Consider the following 19170-nt stretch of genomic DNA (forward strand, 5'->3'; position numbering starts at 1 on the left):
TCCATCCTCTCTCCTCTCTTCATTTCCTCTCGTCTCTCCCATGCATCTCTGGTGGAAGGGACTAAGACGCAAGTGAACAACGCATGTGGAGGAAGGAAGGATGGAACTTTGGAGCTTTGAGATGCACCCCTGAACAGGATAAGTGGTTAAAAAAATGAATGAATAGCTTCCCTCTTGCCGTAAAACTATTTCCAGCATGTTGCTGTGCAGGCTAGCAGCCAGCAGAGGGCAGTGTTTGCTCACTGCTCTCCCCTTCTCTCAGCAGGATGTGTGGTCTGAGTGTATGAGCTTAAACCCCTCACATCAGCTATGAGAGAAACAGAGACCCGACAGAATCCTGTGACAGTACAGCATCGCCTGGCATAGCTGTGAGCCTATGATTCATGAGTGGGAGTTGGTTGCTTGCCTGAGCCCTCCCCCACACACCAGCCCCTGCTACCACCCTCCCTCCCTCTCACCCAGCCTGCATTCAGGGTGATAGTTCACTGCTTCCATTAGACTGATGAGATTTTCTGATGTTTGCCTCCGCTCATGCTGTGTTCATGCAATACAGTGTCATTTGCTGACCTGCCCTCTTTGCATAGCCTGCAGCAAAAACACAGCGGCATTTAAAACCTGTGATCTGGCTGGCTGGCTGATAAAATGACATCCAAAGACTCACCCAGAACAGTATTTTTAAACAGTGTGTAGCTTATCTCTTCTTCTGACTTCATCATTATGATTACTGCCAGAACTAACGTTTACTTCAAAACACTTGTTTATTGGTCAACAGAGGTGATGAATAGTGAATAAAAGTTGAGCTCTGGGCAAATTCCAGGGGAAAGGGGAGCCTGAATGGGAAACAGTTTAAAAATAATGACAAATAAATAAATAAATAAATAAATAAATAAATAAATTAATTAATAAGCAGTACTACTATTTCCAATGGTTTAAACAACAACAACAATAATAGTTATAGGAATAATAATAATAATGATAATTATTACTATTATTATAATCTCCACCTGTCTTGGAAAAAGTTAAACCATCCAGCATGATGAAGAGCTTAAACTTGAACAGTGTTCTTATAAATTTGTCAAGCACTGTACAAACAGATTAAAAAAAAACAAAACAAAACAAAACAAAACAACAACAAAAAAACTGTTGCATTTGCTCTATGTTCTTTTTTTAAAGAATGTGTTTTTTAATCATTTCTTTTGAGAATGTTGTGAGAAAAAAAAACATATAAAAAGGAAACGAATGAATATTAGAATAGTTACTTAAATAATTGAATAAATAATTAACCTCTTATCCTGAGGTCTGCTAACTGGGGGTTCTGGGGTCACCTCATCAAAAGGCGTGAAACAAAACACTTACCACGTATAAATTCAGTTGTGCATCAAATCAAACAGGAAAAACTCAGTTACAAATGCTGACAAGTCAATTTTCAACTAAACTTTCTGTTCCTCTGAGTAATACTTACTTGGACTTTGGTTTCCATGTTCATTCTTTAAATGCGGTGCCTTTTGGGTCATAGAAATGGTTAAGAAAAAAATAATAACTTTATTTTATTTTGATGTTTCTTCTTACAAACATGACTCTAAGCTTTATGAAAAGCATAAAGGTCTATCTCAATCTGCTAAATTTAACATGTTTTTTAAATTTTTAAAAATATATGTCACAATGAATGTGTCCACTGTGTTGTGTCCACCGTGTTATCCATATAAGCATAACATGTGTTATCCATGTAAGGATAACACGTGTGGACAATAACACCATGGACATTTTACAACAAAAGTAGCTTTTAGCCTAGCTTATTAGCATTTAAACTTACAGGATTTTGGATAGCTGACAAGAAATCAACATTTTTACCCAGGGACCTTTTAAAATTATGATATTTGATAATTTTCCTCATAAAACTGGGATAACACGGTGGACATTTTATGATTGACCACATTCGATCTTCATCATAAAAGAGTAACTGTAACATAGTTAACAAAAGAAAAGTGAGTAATTTTACCACTGTTGAATTTCCCTCCTCTGGAATGACATCACATCAAAAGACTGCATCATGCTGATGTGGGTGGAGCCTTCTTAGAGGTACAGTAACTTAGGATAACACAGTGGACACTAAATCCAGGGACAAATATTAAACTGCAATTTTAGACAAAAATATAATTTTTTGCTGATGAAATTATTAAATTTATGAAGAACCCCTTATAGCTGAATAAAGATATCCAGAAATATTAAAAAAACAAAAACAAAACAAACAAAACAAAACATAATTTTCTTGAGCAAAACAGTGGAAAGGGCACTGGGGACATGGCAAAATAGCACATTTCTAATTTTTTAAATGGTATTTTAAAAAAACTGTTTAAGCTTTATGAGTTATATCCTTGTGTTCTTAACAGATGATTAGTGAAATTTCACTAAAATAAAAAGGTTTATTTTAAATTCTGTTATTTTCAGAAAATACAGTTGGATTAAGGCTGGGGACGCAAAAGGCACCGCATTTAAAGAATGACGTGATAAACAGCAAACTTTACTGGATTTCTAACACAAACATTTTTTCGTACCTTTCAACGAGTTCAGGAAGGTAGAAAATAACCCGTGTTGTGATAAACAGAGCCACTTTTGTTGTTTCTTTTTCAGTGTTTGGCGGATTATTAATTTCTTAAATATAGAAACAAATTCAGATCCCCTCGCTTGAATCAGTCTGGAATATCAGGCATCGATTTATCGAGTCTGCAGATCCAGGAGGATCAGAAGAAAGCAGGAAGTGAGCGGACAGCAGGAAGGGCTAAGGTTAGCTTTCATAACAGTGTGTTTACTCAACCTGAAGCTCACTTTGTGCAAACATTAAAGCGACAAAATGCCCGAAATACAAACACGAAGGTAAGGACACCAATTCAGTTTAGTTTGGTTAAACTGACACGTTTATAATGATGTTTGTAATGGTTTCGTTTGGTTAGCATCGGTGTTACCGGTTAAAGTGCAGCCCGTTAGCAGTGAAATGTCCTCATTGAAGTTAGCTAAGTTTATCAACCTCTGAGCTTCGTACCTGTAGCTCTGGTTCACTGATACAAAGATTCAGATTTTACACTTAATCTGTTATTGACAGCACAATAAACACTCAATAATGTGTCATTTTAGCTCAGTATAGCTTTCCCAATACTGCACACGGAAACATATATTAAAGTGTGTGTATACTTCAGATCAGTCTGGCTCTTTGTGAGGTGGGGAGAGCTTCACTGACAGGTGCTTACAGGTGTTAAATGGAGTAGATGAAGGGATGTTTAGAAACTGGAAACCAGACAGGTAGAATGCCAATGTGCATCTCAGAGTCTGTCATGGACCAAGCACCAGCTGCCGAGGCAATAATGAAGTGATGACGTGTTATAATTGGTGGTTTCACGTGTTATAATGGGAGACTGACTAGAACAGGGGTCTGCAACCTGTGGCTCCTTGTAGCTTTGAAATATTATTATAATACAGTTTTTTTTTTTTTTTTTTTTTTTTTCTACAGAGGGTATTAATGAAAACAACATGGACACTAAGTAAAATCATGATTTAACATTTTGTACTAAAACTGCATCACCCCTTGAGAATAAAGCTTTTAATTTTTTTTTGTCAATTTTTTTTTTAGATTTTTGCAGATTAAAAAAAATCCCAATTTTTTTGGAGATTAAACACATTTTTGATTTTTTTTTAAATGTAAATACCCATTTTTTGTGATTTTAGAAAGTTTTAAAATATTTTGAAACCAAGCAAAATTTTAAAATTGCATTAAACAGCGTTTTTTTTTCTTTTTTTTTTTTTTGCAAATTTATGACATTTCAGCAAATTTTTTGAAATAGCAAAATTTTGCACAGTTTAATTTTCATTTTTTATTTTCCAATTTTTTCAATTTTTATTTTTTTTTACAAATTGAATTGTCATAAATTTTGCATATTTATTTAATCTATCACATTACTAATTTTTTTTTTTTTTTACTTAAATTTGCAATTTTTTTGACAATAAAATAAACAACTAAAAAATTACATTTACAATTTTATTAACACAAAAGCATATATAATTATTTAACAGATTATAAACTTTTTTGTCTTAATGTGAAGATAAAGTAGATTTTGTGGCTCCCGAATGACTTTCATCCACGTGAGCTGAGGCAAAACGGCTCTCTCGATAGTAAAGGTTGCAAACCCCTGGACTAGAATAAACACACACTGAGCACCAGCGGCAAATGACTGAGTATGTCGGTGCAACGATGATGACTTAAACAAAGATGCATCAAAGGGAGTGAACTGTGGTTGGTACTAAACATTTATAAATGACATTAATCAGTGTTTAGAACTGTAGAACTTTAATGGTTTCTTTCATTGGGTGGTTTATTTTTCATGAATGATGAAAAATAAAAGAAGATACAGGCATTTACGATAGCTCAGACATATTCCTTATGTTCCCTGAGCACCCCAAAAAAGTCCCACTAAAAGATAGAAAAAAAAGCTTCTCTTCTGGCGATTCTTTCTCCTCACTAATAACCTGGACCTCATCATCTTCAGTGGCTGCTCTTTTGTTAGGACAATTTGTCATCTTTAGAAAAGATGGTGAAGCAGCAACAAAACCCTGTGTTACTGAGCTAAATTTACCTTAAACATTTTCTGGACACTTTCTGGAAATTTACCTGAAATTTTCCACCTGTTTGCAACTATAGTAGGTACATGTGTATAACCAGATCAAATTTTGTTCTGTGTTAACTTCTCTGTATAATGTCTCCATCATGTCAAGGGTTCAGGCCGTAGAAACCAGTGCCAGTGGCGGACTGGAGGGGTTCAAGGCGCATGCTGTGTTCCAGGAAATCAATAAGAAGCTCCAGGAGGTGGTTACATTTCTTACACTGGTCAATGATTGGTAATCACAGACTTGTGATCTCTACTTATACTTTTTTGTTTATCCTCTTCTTAATTTAAACAAATGTTAAAGACAAATTGAAGACTGTTACTTCCTCTCAAAGATACTAGGTCTTCAAATTTCAAAGTCAAAGATTTAATAAATAATGGATTAAATGAAATTTGTTGATTATTCAAATTGTTGTTTTTTTTTAATCAAATCGTGTTCTTAAATTTACTAACTCAATTTCTGTTGTCTCAATGACTCTTTCATGCTCCGTTTCAAACAAAATGAGCTGCATCTGCAAAAAAAAAAAACTTAAAAGAGACTCTTTAAATAAGATCCAAATGGAGAATAGTCCCAGTATTAATCCTTGTGGCACTCCTTAAGTCTGATTCAGTTTGAAGCTGGATTAACATCACTACCAGTGGGCAGGGATATAAACCTCAATCTGCTGAAAATATGAGGATCTGAATAGAAGAAAAATAAATACTTGTATCGTTACCAATATAGAAACACCAAAGTGGGACAACAGACTCTCTCAGTGAAGATAAGCTCAGACTCAAAATGTCTAAATCTGTCACGAGTTGCCTGACATTACACTAAAACCATGTCTATAAGCATCCACTCTGCTCTGACATTCCATTAATCCTTTCCAATGGCCCGTCCAGGCAGCTCGAGATAAATCAGATGTAAAGTTTGGGAGGAAGCAATTCATTTAACTGAGCCAGCATAAGCTTACATCTATTATTGTGCTTTGAAAACAGAGGTTGGACATGATCTGGATGTGTCATAAGGGGCTACATTTGAAGTCCAGCTCCCAAAATGACACAGATACAGCCTAAAATAAGGAACTGGGTATAAGGGTATGAAGGGTAGTGGATGCAGCACTCCACTGGCATCTTTGCTGCTCAAAACAGAAACTGACAGAGGAAGCAGTGCAGAGCTTGTCACCGTGATAGTATGGTTACCTGTTGCCGATTAGTATTATTAGCTGTTTGAACCTTTAACAAGCCAGGCACAGACTCTCAGGGAACAGAAATGCAATTGACAAGCTCTAAAATTTTTCATCAAAGATAAATTAGATAGAGGTGTGTAACTATGTAAAAAGGTCCTGTAAACGCATTAAGTTCTGTCCAGCACTTTTCTGCGTGATAAAAACACGCGGTAGAGCACAATCACCTTATAAATGAAGGTGTACCAATCAGTCAGTCTATGGATTGCCTTTATAAGCATAGTAAGCTGTATTGATCATATGAAGACATTGTAGAGAGCTATAAATGTACAAGAAATTATCATAATCCAAAAAAACACAAACAATAAACAATAAAATAAGAGTGGACCCAAAACAGAGCCCTGTGGCATGCCTTTACAAACTGAAACAATTTCAAAGCATAGAACATCAGACCCAATACACCGAGACTGATCTCTAAGATAATGAGAGAACCAATGCTGTGTCTGAAATTAGATACTTCTGTAAGTACAATTCTACAGTTTCATTGAGCAGATTCTTTTGTCCAAAGTGACGCGTAACACAAATGTTCTTCCTTAAAAATGTGCCTTCACATATAATTTGTCATAACATCCTCTGGATAGAACACCTCTCAGCCTGCATACTTATCCCAACTATGAAAACCTTTTTGACTGGTTTTAAAGTTTCAGCAGACAGCAGGTGAACTCTCTGTTTCTCTGACAGGAGGGAGAACAGTTTGTGAAAAAGATCGGGGGAGTGTTTGCCTTCAAAGTAAAAGACGGACCAAACGGGCAGGAGGCCACTTGGTATGTGGATGTAAAGAACGGTAATGGCTGCGTTCACAACGACACAGGTGAGACCATAGACTGTGTCGTCTCATGACACACACTGTATACCTATGGGAACATGTTATCCAGTTAATGTTTTACAGTGCATGAAGTCAAAGCTCAAGGCCTTTGTGGCTGTTGTTTTTCTACAGAGATTAGTTTTTTGTTTTATCTTCCTGAAAAATAGACTTTGTGACTACTATCTCTGTATGTAAATCCTGTGTCATTAAACAAACCCCCCAGGGATGTATGTTTATATTCCTGAACTGAGCTGAGTCTTCATGTCTCTGCCCTGCAGAGAAGAAAGCAGATTGCACCATCTCTATGTCGGACACAGACTTGTTGGCTTTGATGACCGGAAAGATGAACCCACAGACTGTGAGTATTTTATCAGGATCAGTCCTTAGAGTACTTTTAGAATCAATTCTGACTCTTTAGTTTAAATGTATTAAAGCTATGGCGTACGATTTGGAAGCTTTTTACATCTTAATAATACTGGTTAAAGGGCTGTAATGGTCCTATGGTCCAATCTACACAATATAAAGACCAAAAAGAACGAAAAAAATCCATTCCGTATATCCGCTGCAAAGCTGCATACTAGTTGACCTATCCGAACCGCGCACTTGAGTCCATCCAATCCATCTCGCTCGCTTCGCACCGTCATGCCAATGGTCCCACCTTGTCCTTCCCCACTACCCCTCTCACGTCAGCTAGCTGCTGACTCCGAGACAGCTGAGTTTCTGTTGAACAGTGAAACACTCAGCTTGACCTTTCAGGCGGAAAAATGATCACTTTCTCTAATTTCCTCACAAGCGGCCATGGATCCAACACAATCACAAACATTTCTCCCTCACGCCACAGTGCCTCACCACCACGACAAGTGCCTTGCTGTATCCACAAAAGAAATAAGTGTGATCTTACCGGCTGTCTGTTTAGCTCTTGGATTTTGGTACACACACAGCTCAGTAGATAGCTTGATGAGAAACCCGAACTGATCTGACCTGCTCACATTTACCGTCTCCTTTCCTCCTGCTTGATTCGACACAGTTGAGCAATTAACGTGCACACGAACCAGCTGACAGGACTGGGCGCTCGCCGCAACAGTTACACATAAGGCTAAACACAAACTAATTAGCTTTAACAGTGGATACTACTACTCCCACTGTAGCCGAACTCGTGCCGAACTACTTAAAAACCCACCAGGACCGCTCCAGGTACAGGTGCCTACCTGCTCTGGTGAGTGCTTCCTTAAAAACCACAGAAATCTTAGAAGGAGTTTGGCTGCGTGTTGTGCGCGTCACGGGGAAACTGAGGCTTTGCTTCACGTATCAGCTGGCAAACAGCTGTTCGCTGCAACAGGTAATGACTTTGTTTACCACAGTGGGAGATGTCAGCTGAATAACTCTGGTTAGTCTGTGCCTGTACTGGCTAATGACTGAACACTGAACAGGTCGGCTATGTCAATAGATTTTAGCATAAGTTAGCCACACATCTTTAGCATTGTAAACTGAGCTGGTGAAGACATGCTTAGAAAGGTAAAGCCTCACCCACAGTCGGCTCTGCTCTGATCAGCTGGCAGTGGCAACGGCAGACCTGCTTCGTCGGCTAATTCATGGTTTTGAGCGCGCAGTTTTAATTGAAAAAGCTACCACTGTGTGTTACAAGGAGGGTGACTGTCTTGTTTGTTACATTTTCTGCCGGCCGCTTCTTGCTCTTTCGGAGAGTGTGTGTTGTTAGGAGGCGAAGAGGGCCATACGAGCTGGGGGAGCGGGATCTTGGAACACGGATGGGAGGGGTGAGTGAGGCTGCGTTTTTTAAATGTGTCTCATCAGCCAAACTGGGTTTCAGATCGTAGACCATAGCTTTAACACTTTTATTACCTCAGTGTCTGCTGTGCCAACGTCCACAGGTTGAACAACCTTGTTATCACCTCTGTTATCATGATACACATGATCTTACAGCTCTGAGACATAAAGTCTTCTTTTAAATGAGCTTTAACGACAAATGTGTTGGCTGTGGAGCTGACTGGAGGATCATGACATGAAGAGATCTCCTCATTTCATTCTTAAACTGATATTCTAATGTTGAAGCATTCTCATGTCACATCAGACACTTACGTTTTAAATTAAAGATGTGTCATTGAGAATGTTCTTGTCTGTGTTACGCAGGATTGTATTTTCTACTCAGCCGCTGTGTAAACACAATCACTGAAAATATGGGATTGTGTACAAAACTCAGGATGACAACTGAAATTCACCAGATGCTTCTACAGTGTGACTCAGCTTAGTCACGGCAACAGATCAGATAGGTTTCCATTCAAGTCTGTCTGTGTTGCTGTGCAGAAGTGTTGCTGGTAATACGCAGCCATCCTATTTTTTCCCTGACGTGGATCTGTGATGCATAAATTCAATGAAGGGCAGCTCAAGCGGCGCAGGAAGTAGTGACTGGAAACTACCCCCCAAAAAAACTGTAACTTTCAAAATAAAACAAACTGTGTCGGAATCAGTTTGTATTCATCTTGACTATGACGACAATAAGACACAATGAATGGAGCCAGACCAGGAGTCAACAGGTTTGAGGTTTTACAGCCCAACATGAATGAAGAGAGACTTAGCAATGGAGTGGGAAGATTGGGAACTCCTTGGTCTGTGACTCCAGCTGTCTGTTAGTCGTGCAGCTTGTTGGACTGAACACACAGCCTTTTTGAGTTGACAAACGCAGTCAAGTCGCAACAGAAGGGAGTTGCACTATCTATTGTATTTTAGGATACAGCTAAAGCTTCCACTGAAGTTAAACTGAATTAAAAAATAAATGCACATACACATTTTTATCAGTAAAACTATTATGTGCCAGGGCGTAGATGGCCTGGCAGTCTATGTAGCACCCCCTGAAGTTGACCCTGGAATGGGGGGCCTGGGTCAAAGGTGGCCCGTTGCCTATTTCCCACATGACATCCTCCACTCTTACCCTGTTTCCTGCTGTATCCATTGTCCTCTCCTCTCTTCTTTAAAGCATAAAAAGCCCCAAAAATAGCTTATAAAACAAACTATAACAACTATGATATCTCTGCTTGCAGCACATAAACTTCATAGACTTAACAACAAAGTTTTTTAAAGATTTTAAAGAAAGACATAGCTGATGGGATCATGTGTGTAGCATCATATACATGTCTATTGGCGCTTGTAATTTCACCGACCAAAGTAAAATACGTCTGACTCAGGTACCATCTCTCTAACAGTAAAAGCAGAATGAGCACTTTTTTCTTTGTCTGAGATCAAAATTACTGATACCTTTTGGGTCCTGATGTAAAACACAGAGCTAGATAATGCAGCATGCAGCATGCATTATGCATGCAGCATAAAATATTATAAGAGGTGAGTGTGAGTCTTTTTATCAGCAGAACAGGAGGATGAACAGGAGGAACAAAGTTCATACCTTCACATGGAAATGTTCGTGGTGTCATTACAGTGTTGGGCAAATTACTTACCCAAAAAGTAATTGAATTAGTCACTGAATTACTCCCTCATAAATATAATTGATTACCAGGGAGAATAATTATTGTGTTACTTTTTTTGATGAACTTTTAATTTTGTAAAGAATTCAGTTTTTGAGCTGGTTTTGCTAGGAAGTGAAGTTCACTTGTCTTTTCTTGCCTTTTCCATCTATGACATTGAAGTGGTGTCTGTTTACTCCCATCCTGAAAATGACGTTAAAGTGATCCCCCGGGATGGAACAAGTTGGGCCCTATCACAAGGTTTAGGGCAGAAATTACCCCTCCCTGCTCCTCTGCAGGTTTCCTCTGCACTCAGACAGGGCCATATTTTACTTGACCAAAAACACAAATAAACGGACTCCCACCAAAAAAATCTGATATGGGTCTGCATTCACGCTTTATTTAGAGAATTTTCAGCGTGTTACTTTCACACAAAAACACCGCTTAATAAGGCTCTAGTTCTCATCGTGTCGTAAAACGGTGCTACCTCCGCTGCAGAGCCACAGCTGGCTACGAGGCGCTCGCCGCTTAGTGAAAGGTGGGCAAGAAGCAGAGGCAGTGGACACTGAGACTCATTTGTTTATACTTGTTTGATGCGTTTGTGAAACAATTTAAAATCAGTTAACTAAAAAGGAGCTGTTAAACAATTCTGCAGTCCGTCATGTGGTTCAATCATTTCACTAATAGCTGGTGAGTCAATTAGCCAATCAATGATTAGTTGCAGCTGTATTAAGTATTCAATGAAGAGTTTCTTTATTAACAACAAAATGAAACTGATCTTCTTCTAAATATCTTCTTTTTGAAAAACAGAAACAGAAAACCTAAGTGCATTAATTGTAATACACGTAACATCTAGTCACTCCTGGGCTGCAGCACATTGTTTTGTTTCTCAGTTTTGCAACAGTCTGATTAAACACAGGGGTGACGTGGTGTTAGTGTACTGGCCTGCTGACTTTTCCCTTCCAGTTTATATTGTCCTGTCCCATCCAAAGCCTGCCTTTTAAGTGGAAAAAAAACTATCTGCCATTTGGATGTACCCCTAACATGACTTTTTTTGTTAGCCCCTGCATGACGCTTAAAGAAAATGTTGAACTGTTTCATTAAAAGCTGATTGAGCCAATTTCCAGCCCTCAGCCAACAGGCTGTAAAGTTGTCACTGTGTAGGAAAAAAACGTGTTTCAGATTTCCAGTAAGCAGCCGACAGGAGAGAGACATGACCAAACAGGATGGTGTCAGGCCTGAATCTGGGACATCAACGTGTGTTTGATGCATAAAAAGGACTAGTCAGATGTTCCTGGCTGAAAATGTTGTATCCTTATCAAAACCATATTACAGCTTATTAAGATGGAATACTAACTTCTCACTGGTTGTTAAAACAGTGCCCTGTCCTTCTGCAGACATGAGGAAAGACGGATTCATAAATGGATAGTTTATTATGGATATGATTGACATATAAATTCTAGTTTAGTTTAGTTCTATTTACATCCAAGAGTTTAAACGTAACCTCATTTTTGTTTTGATTTTTATAAAAGTTCTCCCCAAAACTCTTTGACGGTGCAGAAGTTTTTCTGTCTTTGTTCAGTTCTGAATCTCACAGTGGCACATCTGTAAACCAGCAACTGGCATTTGTGGTTTCAGATGTTTTTGGGGATGTTTTCATGTTATTGAGACAGTTTTTTGTTATTTGATGGGAAAAAGAAAACAGCTTTCAGGAGCCCTAGATTTGTCATATCTTATTTTACCCATGGGCTTGAAAAACATCTGATAAAATACATTTTAAGATGAGATAGTTCACACATGAAGTACATGATTTGATCTTTTTAATGATGAACCCATTATTCCAGTATCTGGAAGACTCATCCATGCTGCCAAGGCCCCCTTGTTCCAAGATACCAAATCCTCCTGGGGCACTGGTCTGGTGGCAGCCCTACTATCGCTCTAGTAGTGCATGTGTGTGCTTGTGTGTGTGTGTGTGTGTGTGTCAGCCTGTGTGCATAGCATGACTTAACACCACAGTAAAAAAAAAAAAATTTCTCCCACAGGATTTAATACACTGTAAGCCTGGATGAGTTGAATTTGCTTAAATTTTGAGGAATCCAGTTGCCCTAAAAGAAAAAAGTATTTATTAATGAAAACGTGTGTGAATTTAACTTAAGTTTTGAATTACAACAAACCAAATGCCAAGTTTATTTAACTTTAATTTTTTTGCAAATTACTTTGCATGATAATTAAACTTTTTAAAATCCATTGCACTAAATCACAAGCTGATCTTACCAAGCTAATAAAATGAAGTCAATTTAATATGTGTTGTTGTTGTTGTTGTTGTTGTTGTTGTTGTTGTTGTTGTTGTTGTTGTTGTTGTAGCAAAGAAAAATGATGCCTTGCTTTATAAATTCCTGGAAGTTTTTAAGATTTTCAGCCTTTCTATTTATAACAGTAAAGCTCATGATGATGAGAAAACAGTGGCACCTGACTTAACGGTCCAGAGCATGAAGTTGTAGAGAAGATACCTTCACCTGCAACCTAAAATTTCAAATGGCGCCCCTTCTTGAGACAAAGGAGATGAAGAGGCGTGGTTATGGCTAAAACTTTGTTTCTTGAGGACATTTAACTGTAATTCATAATCTATTGTCTATTGTCTATGTCTGCAAATAAGTAGAATATACTTGGCATTTAAAGCAAAACAATCAAACTTAAATAATTGATGTATATTGTAATTTAATCATTTAATTTGATACAAAGTCTGGTTTTACAGTGTAAAAGTTCATCTTCTTCTTAAGAAACCACTCATATCCCATCAGATCTCAACTATATCAGCCCAAATAAATGTGTCTGCTGTTTGTCAACTGTAGGTGCTGTATGTGGTTAATGAATGCTTGTATAACAATGAAAGTGATGGACTGGATCGCTCTAAGGGTACCTAGTCCATCAAAAATGGCAGGCAACCAAAAAAATTGGATATCATACATCACAGATAGCATGATAAGAACTTATTTTAACAACGGATATTGTGTTTGGCACCAGTATGGTCTGGCGTTACAGAGACTGTGGTTCTTGAAGTGTGCGACCTGTGTTTAGTCCATGGTTTGACTCTTAGCAGATGTGTTGAATCACTCTGTTTCCTTTGTTTCAGTGCTGAGTCATCATAAGAGCAGGACCGAACAGTAACAGGAGGAAAAACTCAAGCATATACAACATTAACACAAAACAAGTCAAACAATTCAAACCTCCAAGTCAAGGCTGGAGCTGAATCACTTCAATCTGTGCAAAAGTTTTGCTGCTACATCCACAGTGAACAAAAACCATCATTAATGAAATAATCACAGAAGCATTTCAAGCTACCAAAAAACCTGCATTTAAAAACAAGAATGAGGTCCACTGGACTCACCTTGCAAAGAGCTAGAAGTTGCTAGTTGCTAGTTGCTAGTTGCTAGTTGCGGTTATCCATAATTCGTAAGTATCCAAAGAACAAAGCACAAACACAAACTCAGAAATAAACACAAAGACAATAAAAATAGTTCTGTGTTAGGCTAGCTGATATGCTAACCTACCCTCGCAGAGCTTGCACTGCACCTCATTTTCATTAAGTCTTCTGAAGGAGTTCCTGCACTTCCCAATTCATTTTGAGTGTCTCCTTGTTTTGTGTTGGCTGTAAATCCTCCAGCCTGTTGACTCCTGGGGGGTATTCTACGATGCTGGCTAAAAAAGGCTGGGCTATTGCCGGTAAGCGGGGCTTGAATAAGCAGCCACTTTAATTTTAGCTGGAACTCGTTCCACTAACGAGGCTCAGCTGATTTTCAGAGACACTTATTTCAGCCAGGCTGATCCAAGCTGCGGCTAAACGGGGTCCGGGGGAGATAACAAGCTCCACCGTTGAAAATTGTGGCTGTTGTCACCTTTTGTATCATAAAACAATTTGTGCCTTTATTCTTTTATATGTTGGCTGTACTTTGAGGGTGACAGAAGAAAGAAAATCAGATATTTTTAAATAGTTACCATTGGTGGGATCGAACCCATGCCAAAAGTAAAACACGGATTACTGCGAGTTTCCATCCTGCACTCTCACCACTCAGCCACTGACAGCCCTGTGTCACGCACAGGCAGTCTTGTATCTGACGTGTCCTGATTCACGGTCACCCAGTCTAGTATGACTGGGGCGGTACACCTGTCAAACAATAACGCAGGTGTCCCTAAGGCGAGCTCAGGGAGGACGGAAACCTGTGCAGCTGAAGGGCAAAATTTTGCTTGATCTTGATTTTCAGTATAAATACAGACCGTGAAAGCGGGGCCTCACGATCCTTCTGACTTTTGGGGTTTTAAGCAGGAGGTGTCAGAAAAGTTACCAAAAGGTCTCAATTTATGTTTCTGAACAAGAACATCATTCATTACAGTTCCAGATCAATTTAATGTGACACGTGCAGTTCACAAGGCGTATTTCAGAAGCCTGTCTGACCTTTTCTGAGCTGCAGCTAAGGTAAGCCTGACTGTAAAGCCTGGCTCACACTACAGGATTCTCGCCCCGATTTAACCCCGATTCGGTCCTCCAGACAATCGGAGAAGAAATTTGGTCGGGGACTAAAATCGGCCCTGATGTTCGGGCAAGATTATCTTCTAGTGTGAGCGGTTGACAGATGAATCTTTAGCCCCACGATCGTCTCATAATTTTCAAACATGTTTGATATTTATCTGGATGATTACAACATTCATTCTCACTAAGGCCAGCCAACAGCTAAGAGAGAGAGAGAGAGATAGAGAGAGCCCCCTTACAAGAGACCGGACAACAGACAACAAACGCAGGCTCAAAGTGAAACTGAAAGGCTCCAGGTCAGCTGACTGCGTGCTCCACTGGCCCACTCGAGACAGTTCAATAATGCCTTTAAAAATAACACATAACCACGCCATTTTCATACAGTAGCAAACTGTTGTTTTATCAGTGATCGGTGTGAGATCATGCCATTATTGGCTGATACAGCAACAGTTTCACCTCTGTCCCTCTGCGTGCGCGTAATGGATGAAAGGCACCGCTGCAGACAGCTCCGCTTCTCTCTCCTCCTGTCCCACCAGTGCTCTAAAATCCTCAGATCAAACAACTGAGCACATGTGGTGCATCACTCTCTCTGGTCGAATAATCTTGGTGAAATCCTGTAGTGTGTGCTGGTCAGTATTTTCAAATCTTGTTGTTAGAATGTGCTTAAGATTTAAGAGAAGATGATCTGTGAAGATTCTCCTTATGTGTGAGATACAACCTGATTTCAGGATCTTTTAAGATTTTTAAAATCCTGTAGTGTGAGCCAGGCTTAAGCCTGCCCGGGACCAGGCTTGTTGCGCTGACTAATATACTATGATTTCCAAGCCATGCTAGCCCTAAGCCTCATTTGTGGAACCAAACTATCTCTAAACTTAGCTAGGCTAACTGCAATAAGCCAGGCTTTGAGCTAAGCCAGCTTCGTGGAATACCCCCCTGGTCTTGCTCCGAGTATTTTGTCAGTTTGTTGCTGTTGTCAAGTAAAATGCGATCCAGTTTGGACACAGTTTGTTTTATTTTGAAAGTCACCAGAGATTTTGGGTGGTAACTGTGCATAACTTCCTATCCTGCTCAACCTGCTTTTATGTAAAATGGATGCGCAACAGCTTCAGCATTGAGCATAAAACTGCAAACTTCTGCAGACAAGACAAAGCCATCATCACATGAGGTATTCAAATATTCAGGGGTAAACAGTAATTACGCTTCTGTTAAATTCTTTTTATTTTCCGACTTGGCAACTGGAACACTTAACTTGGAGATGACATCATTTCCACCCCTGACTTCTCAGTTCTGAGCACAAATGGAACACAGCTTTATCCCACAGTTCGGCATGCAGGTTATTATTATAAGACGGATGAGTATCGACTAACAACAAAAGCCCAGGTACCAGAAAATAGGGGAAGAGTAAAAAAAAAACGTGTTGTGGTATTAGGATTTTTTGTTTAATGATTTTAACTTATATATTGTTTGTCTAAAAACTGATGTGTTTTCATTTCAGTCTTTGTTTATAAGCTGGGTTGGAAAAAAGTTGAGATGTCAGATCCCCTGAATAAATCCTAAAAACTGACTCACATGTGATATGCATTTTTGGGAAAACCTGATATTGCTTGTAGACATCATCATCATCATACAACTTCTTTACATGGTCTTAAAAAAAGCAGACTAATAATCTGAAAAATTGGAAATATCGAAGAACTGCAATTTAAATAGAATCAGCACCCCAATCGTAAAAGAATTGAATCAGGAGAAAAGCATATCGTCCCAGCCCTACCAGAAAGGTTGGATAGGTGCATCCCTGACCAAAAGAATCAACTTTGAATGCTGTGCAGATTTTTCTTCTTGAAATTATAAACACACACTGACGTACTTTGTCATTTTACATTTAAAACAGTTTGATGCATCAGGGATCTTCATTATTGAACAGTTGGTCCGGTCAAAGATAGCTGTGCGTGCGACAGAACAAAGTCCAGCTTTCCCAACCTCCAGATCTCAAATTTGGTCAGGGTGACAAATTAAAAAATACAACCTCACATGAAAAAGCTTAATCTACTCTCCAGAGAACCGAGGTAATAATGAAAGAATGTCTGCTGCTTGCTCACAGTGGTCAAATAATTACCTCCTGATCTGATTTACCCTTTCATCTCTCTCTTTTTTTCAGGCATTCACCCCTCTCCCCTTCCACTCTCTCTCTCTTTCTCTCTCACACACACACACACACACACACACACACACACACACACACACACACACACACACACACACACACACACACACACACACACACACACACACACACTCCATGCCTGTGTGTCATGCAGTTTCCTGACATTTCATAAGCTGTTGTTGACGTTGCCCCACTTTCCCTGAGTTGAGTTAATCTCTCACGATAACTCCTTTAACCAGCAGCATGTAGTTCCCTCCAACAGGCTCTGAACCGTACTCCAGTTTCACAATGCTTCGGACGATGATGATGATGATGATAATATTTGTTTTTCACCCTCTCTGGTTCACAGGCCTTTTTCCAGGGCAAGCTGAAGATCACAGGGAACATGGGATTGGCCATGAAGCTCCAAAGCCTGCAGCTGCAGCCGCCCAAAGCCAAGCTGTAGACGAGAGGTGTGAGCTGCTGTAACACTGATTAAAGTTTAAGCATAAAGAAAATAACTGTTTTCAGGTAGCTGGTAGAGCTCTGGAAACAGTCTCCACTCTGGACTTAAACCACTTCATCTAATAGCGACCTCACTGATGGATCAGGGCTTAGTAAGCGTCCCTGCTCCACTAACAGAGATAGATGGAAAGAAAATGAATTCTCTAATCAAGTCCGTCTCAGTAAACAGGTGCGCTGAGCACACTGGAGAGCTCCAGACTAATACACATTATGTTCAGTTTTCAGTCACTTTCTCTTGCTTATGAAATCTCTCTCTCTGTGTACTCAGTTTGGCAGTCTGTCCTTTAGATTAGCAGATTGATGTCTTTTTTTCCACCATCATGAACTCCACAGTCAAAGTGCCTCCTTATTTCTGACTCACCATTTGTTAAAAGGTTGATACCTGACACAGGGGAAATGTTTTTCACTACAGCCGCCCGTCATTTTAACAGAAGAGGGGTGGATTTCTCAGCAGTGCTTTCATCGTTGTACAATTCTCCTGAAAGATTTTTACTAATTAAACGTCTTTGCTGATTCTTGGGTGTTCTGGACTGGAGTCTGTTTGTCTTAGCCCTGCTCCTGTGTTACCTTTCACTACACATCTAATGTATTAACAGGTCGGTGTCTTAAAGATAGAGTCTGCAGCAGAAGCTCGCTTGGCTTACAGCGCAGCTGAAAGGCTCTGGGTCAGCTGACTGTGCGCCCCACTGGCTCACTAGAGCCAGTTCAATAATGCCTTTAAAAATAACACATAATCACATCATTGTTATACTTTATCAAACTGTTGTTTTGGCAGAGATCAGTGTGAGATAACGTCATTATTGACTGATTTAGCGTCAGTTTCACGTCTGTCCCTCTGTGCGCGTAATGGATGAAAGGCACCGATGCAGACAGCTCCGCTGCTCTCTCCCCCTGTCCCACCAGTGCACTTAAAGTGTCAGGTCAAACCGGGGTGCATAGCCTCCTCTGGTCAGAAAATCTCGGTGAAATCCTGTCTTTATTTTCAAATCTTGTAGTTAGTGCATGCTAAAGATTTAAGAGAAGGTGATCTGTGAAGATTTTCCTTATATGAGTGATACAACCCAATTTCATAATCTTTGAAGATTTTTAAATTCCTGTAGTGGGAGCCCAGCTTAACGCGAAGTGGGAAGTAAGGACCTATCAATTCAACTGACAGAAATGGACAGATCTCTTTTTGCATTTTTTTTTAAACACTTAAAACATAAAGGAATTGTCAATGCTTAAAGGTAGGAGTTACTTAATAAAATAGTAAAAAGAAAGGTCATATGTTTAAACACACACAATCTACACTATGATGCAACTCAACACAAAGTGGACTATGCTGATGACTGCGTAGCTTCGTATTCATATGCACTCCACGTCAAAAACGAGTACACGTTGTAGAGCCTTATGAACGGAACCGAGTAACTTTGGAACCTTCTCTATTTTGTTACATACATATATTTATTGCTGCTGTAAAGTCGAAACGACATAAGTCGAGGATCTGCTATATATATATATATAGAGAGATATATATATATATATATATATATATATATATATAGAGAGAGAGAGAGAGAGAGAGAGAGACACACACACATACACACACACACACACACACACACACACACACACACACACACACACACACAAGATTTGACATGGACATGTAAAAAAACAAATCCACTTGTGACCTCTGAGACTTCTGAGTAAGCAGTTCATTGTACACAGTCATGAGGAACTACATATCGATGAGTCACATGGAAGGTGGACCTTGAGACTTCAGATCCCGTCCCCCCCATTGAGTCTGTTCTGAGCACAAACATGACAAGGACATAC

The 19170-nt window shown here is 39.3% G+C and overlaps 1 protein-coding gene across 1 annotated transcript; it reads left to right on the plus strand.

Moving 5' to 3' along the window:
• The first annotated feature begins 2716 nt into the window (after positions 1-2716).
• scp2b (sterol carrier protein 2b) lies at positions 2717-17867 on the plus strand. The gene is made up of 5 exons (XM_074668524.1): positions 2717-2874; positions 4765-4855; positions 6563-6692; positions 6965-7044; positions 17198-17867. The coding sequence occupies exons 1-5, from the start codon at positions 2852-2854 to the stop codon at positions 17291-17293; spliced, it is 420 nt and encodes a 139-aa protein (XP_074524625.1). The 5' UTR covers positions 2717-2851; the 3' UTR covers positions 17294-17867.
• Positions 17868-19170: the final 1303 nt, after the last annotated feature.

The sequence above is a fragment of the Halichoeres trimaculatus genome, unplaced genomic scaffold (genome assembly GCF_033239565.1).
Source record: "Halichoeres trimaculatus isolate MK-OKI-2021-1 unplaced genomic scaffold, fHalTri1.1 fHalTri1_scaffold_4, whole genome shotgun sequence".
In the NCBI taxonomy this organism is placed as follows: Eukaryota; Metazoa; Chordata; class Actinopteri; order Labriformes; family Labridae; genus Halichoeres; species Halichoeres trimaculatus.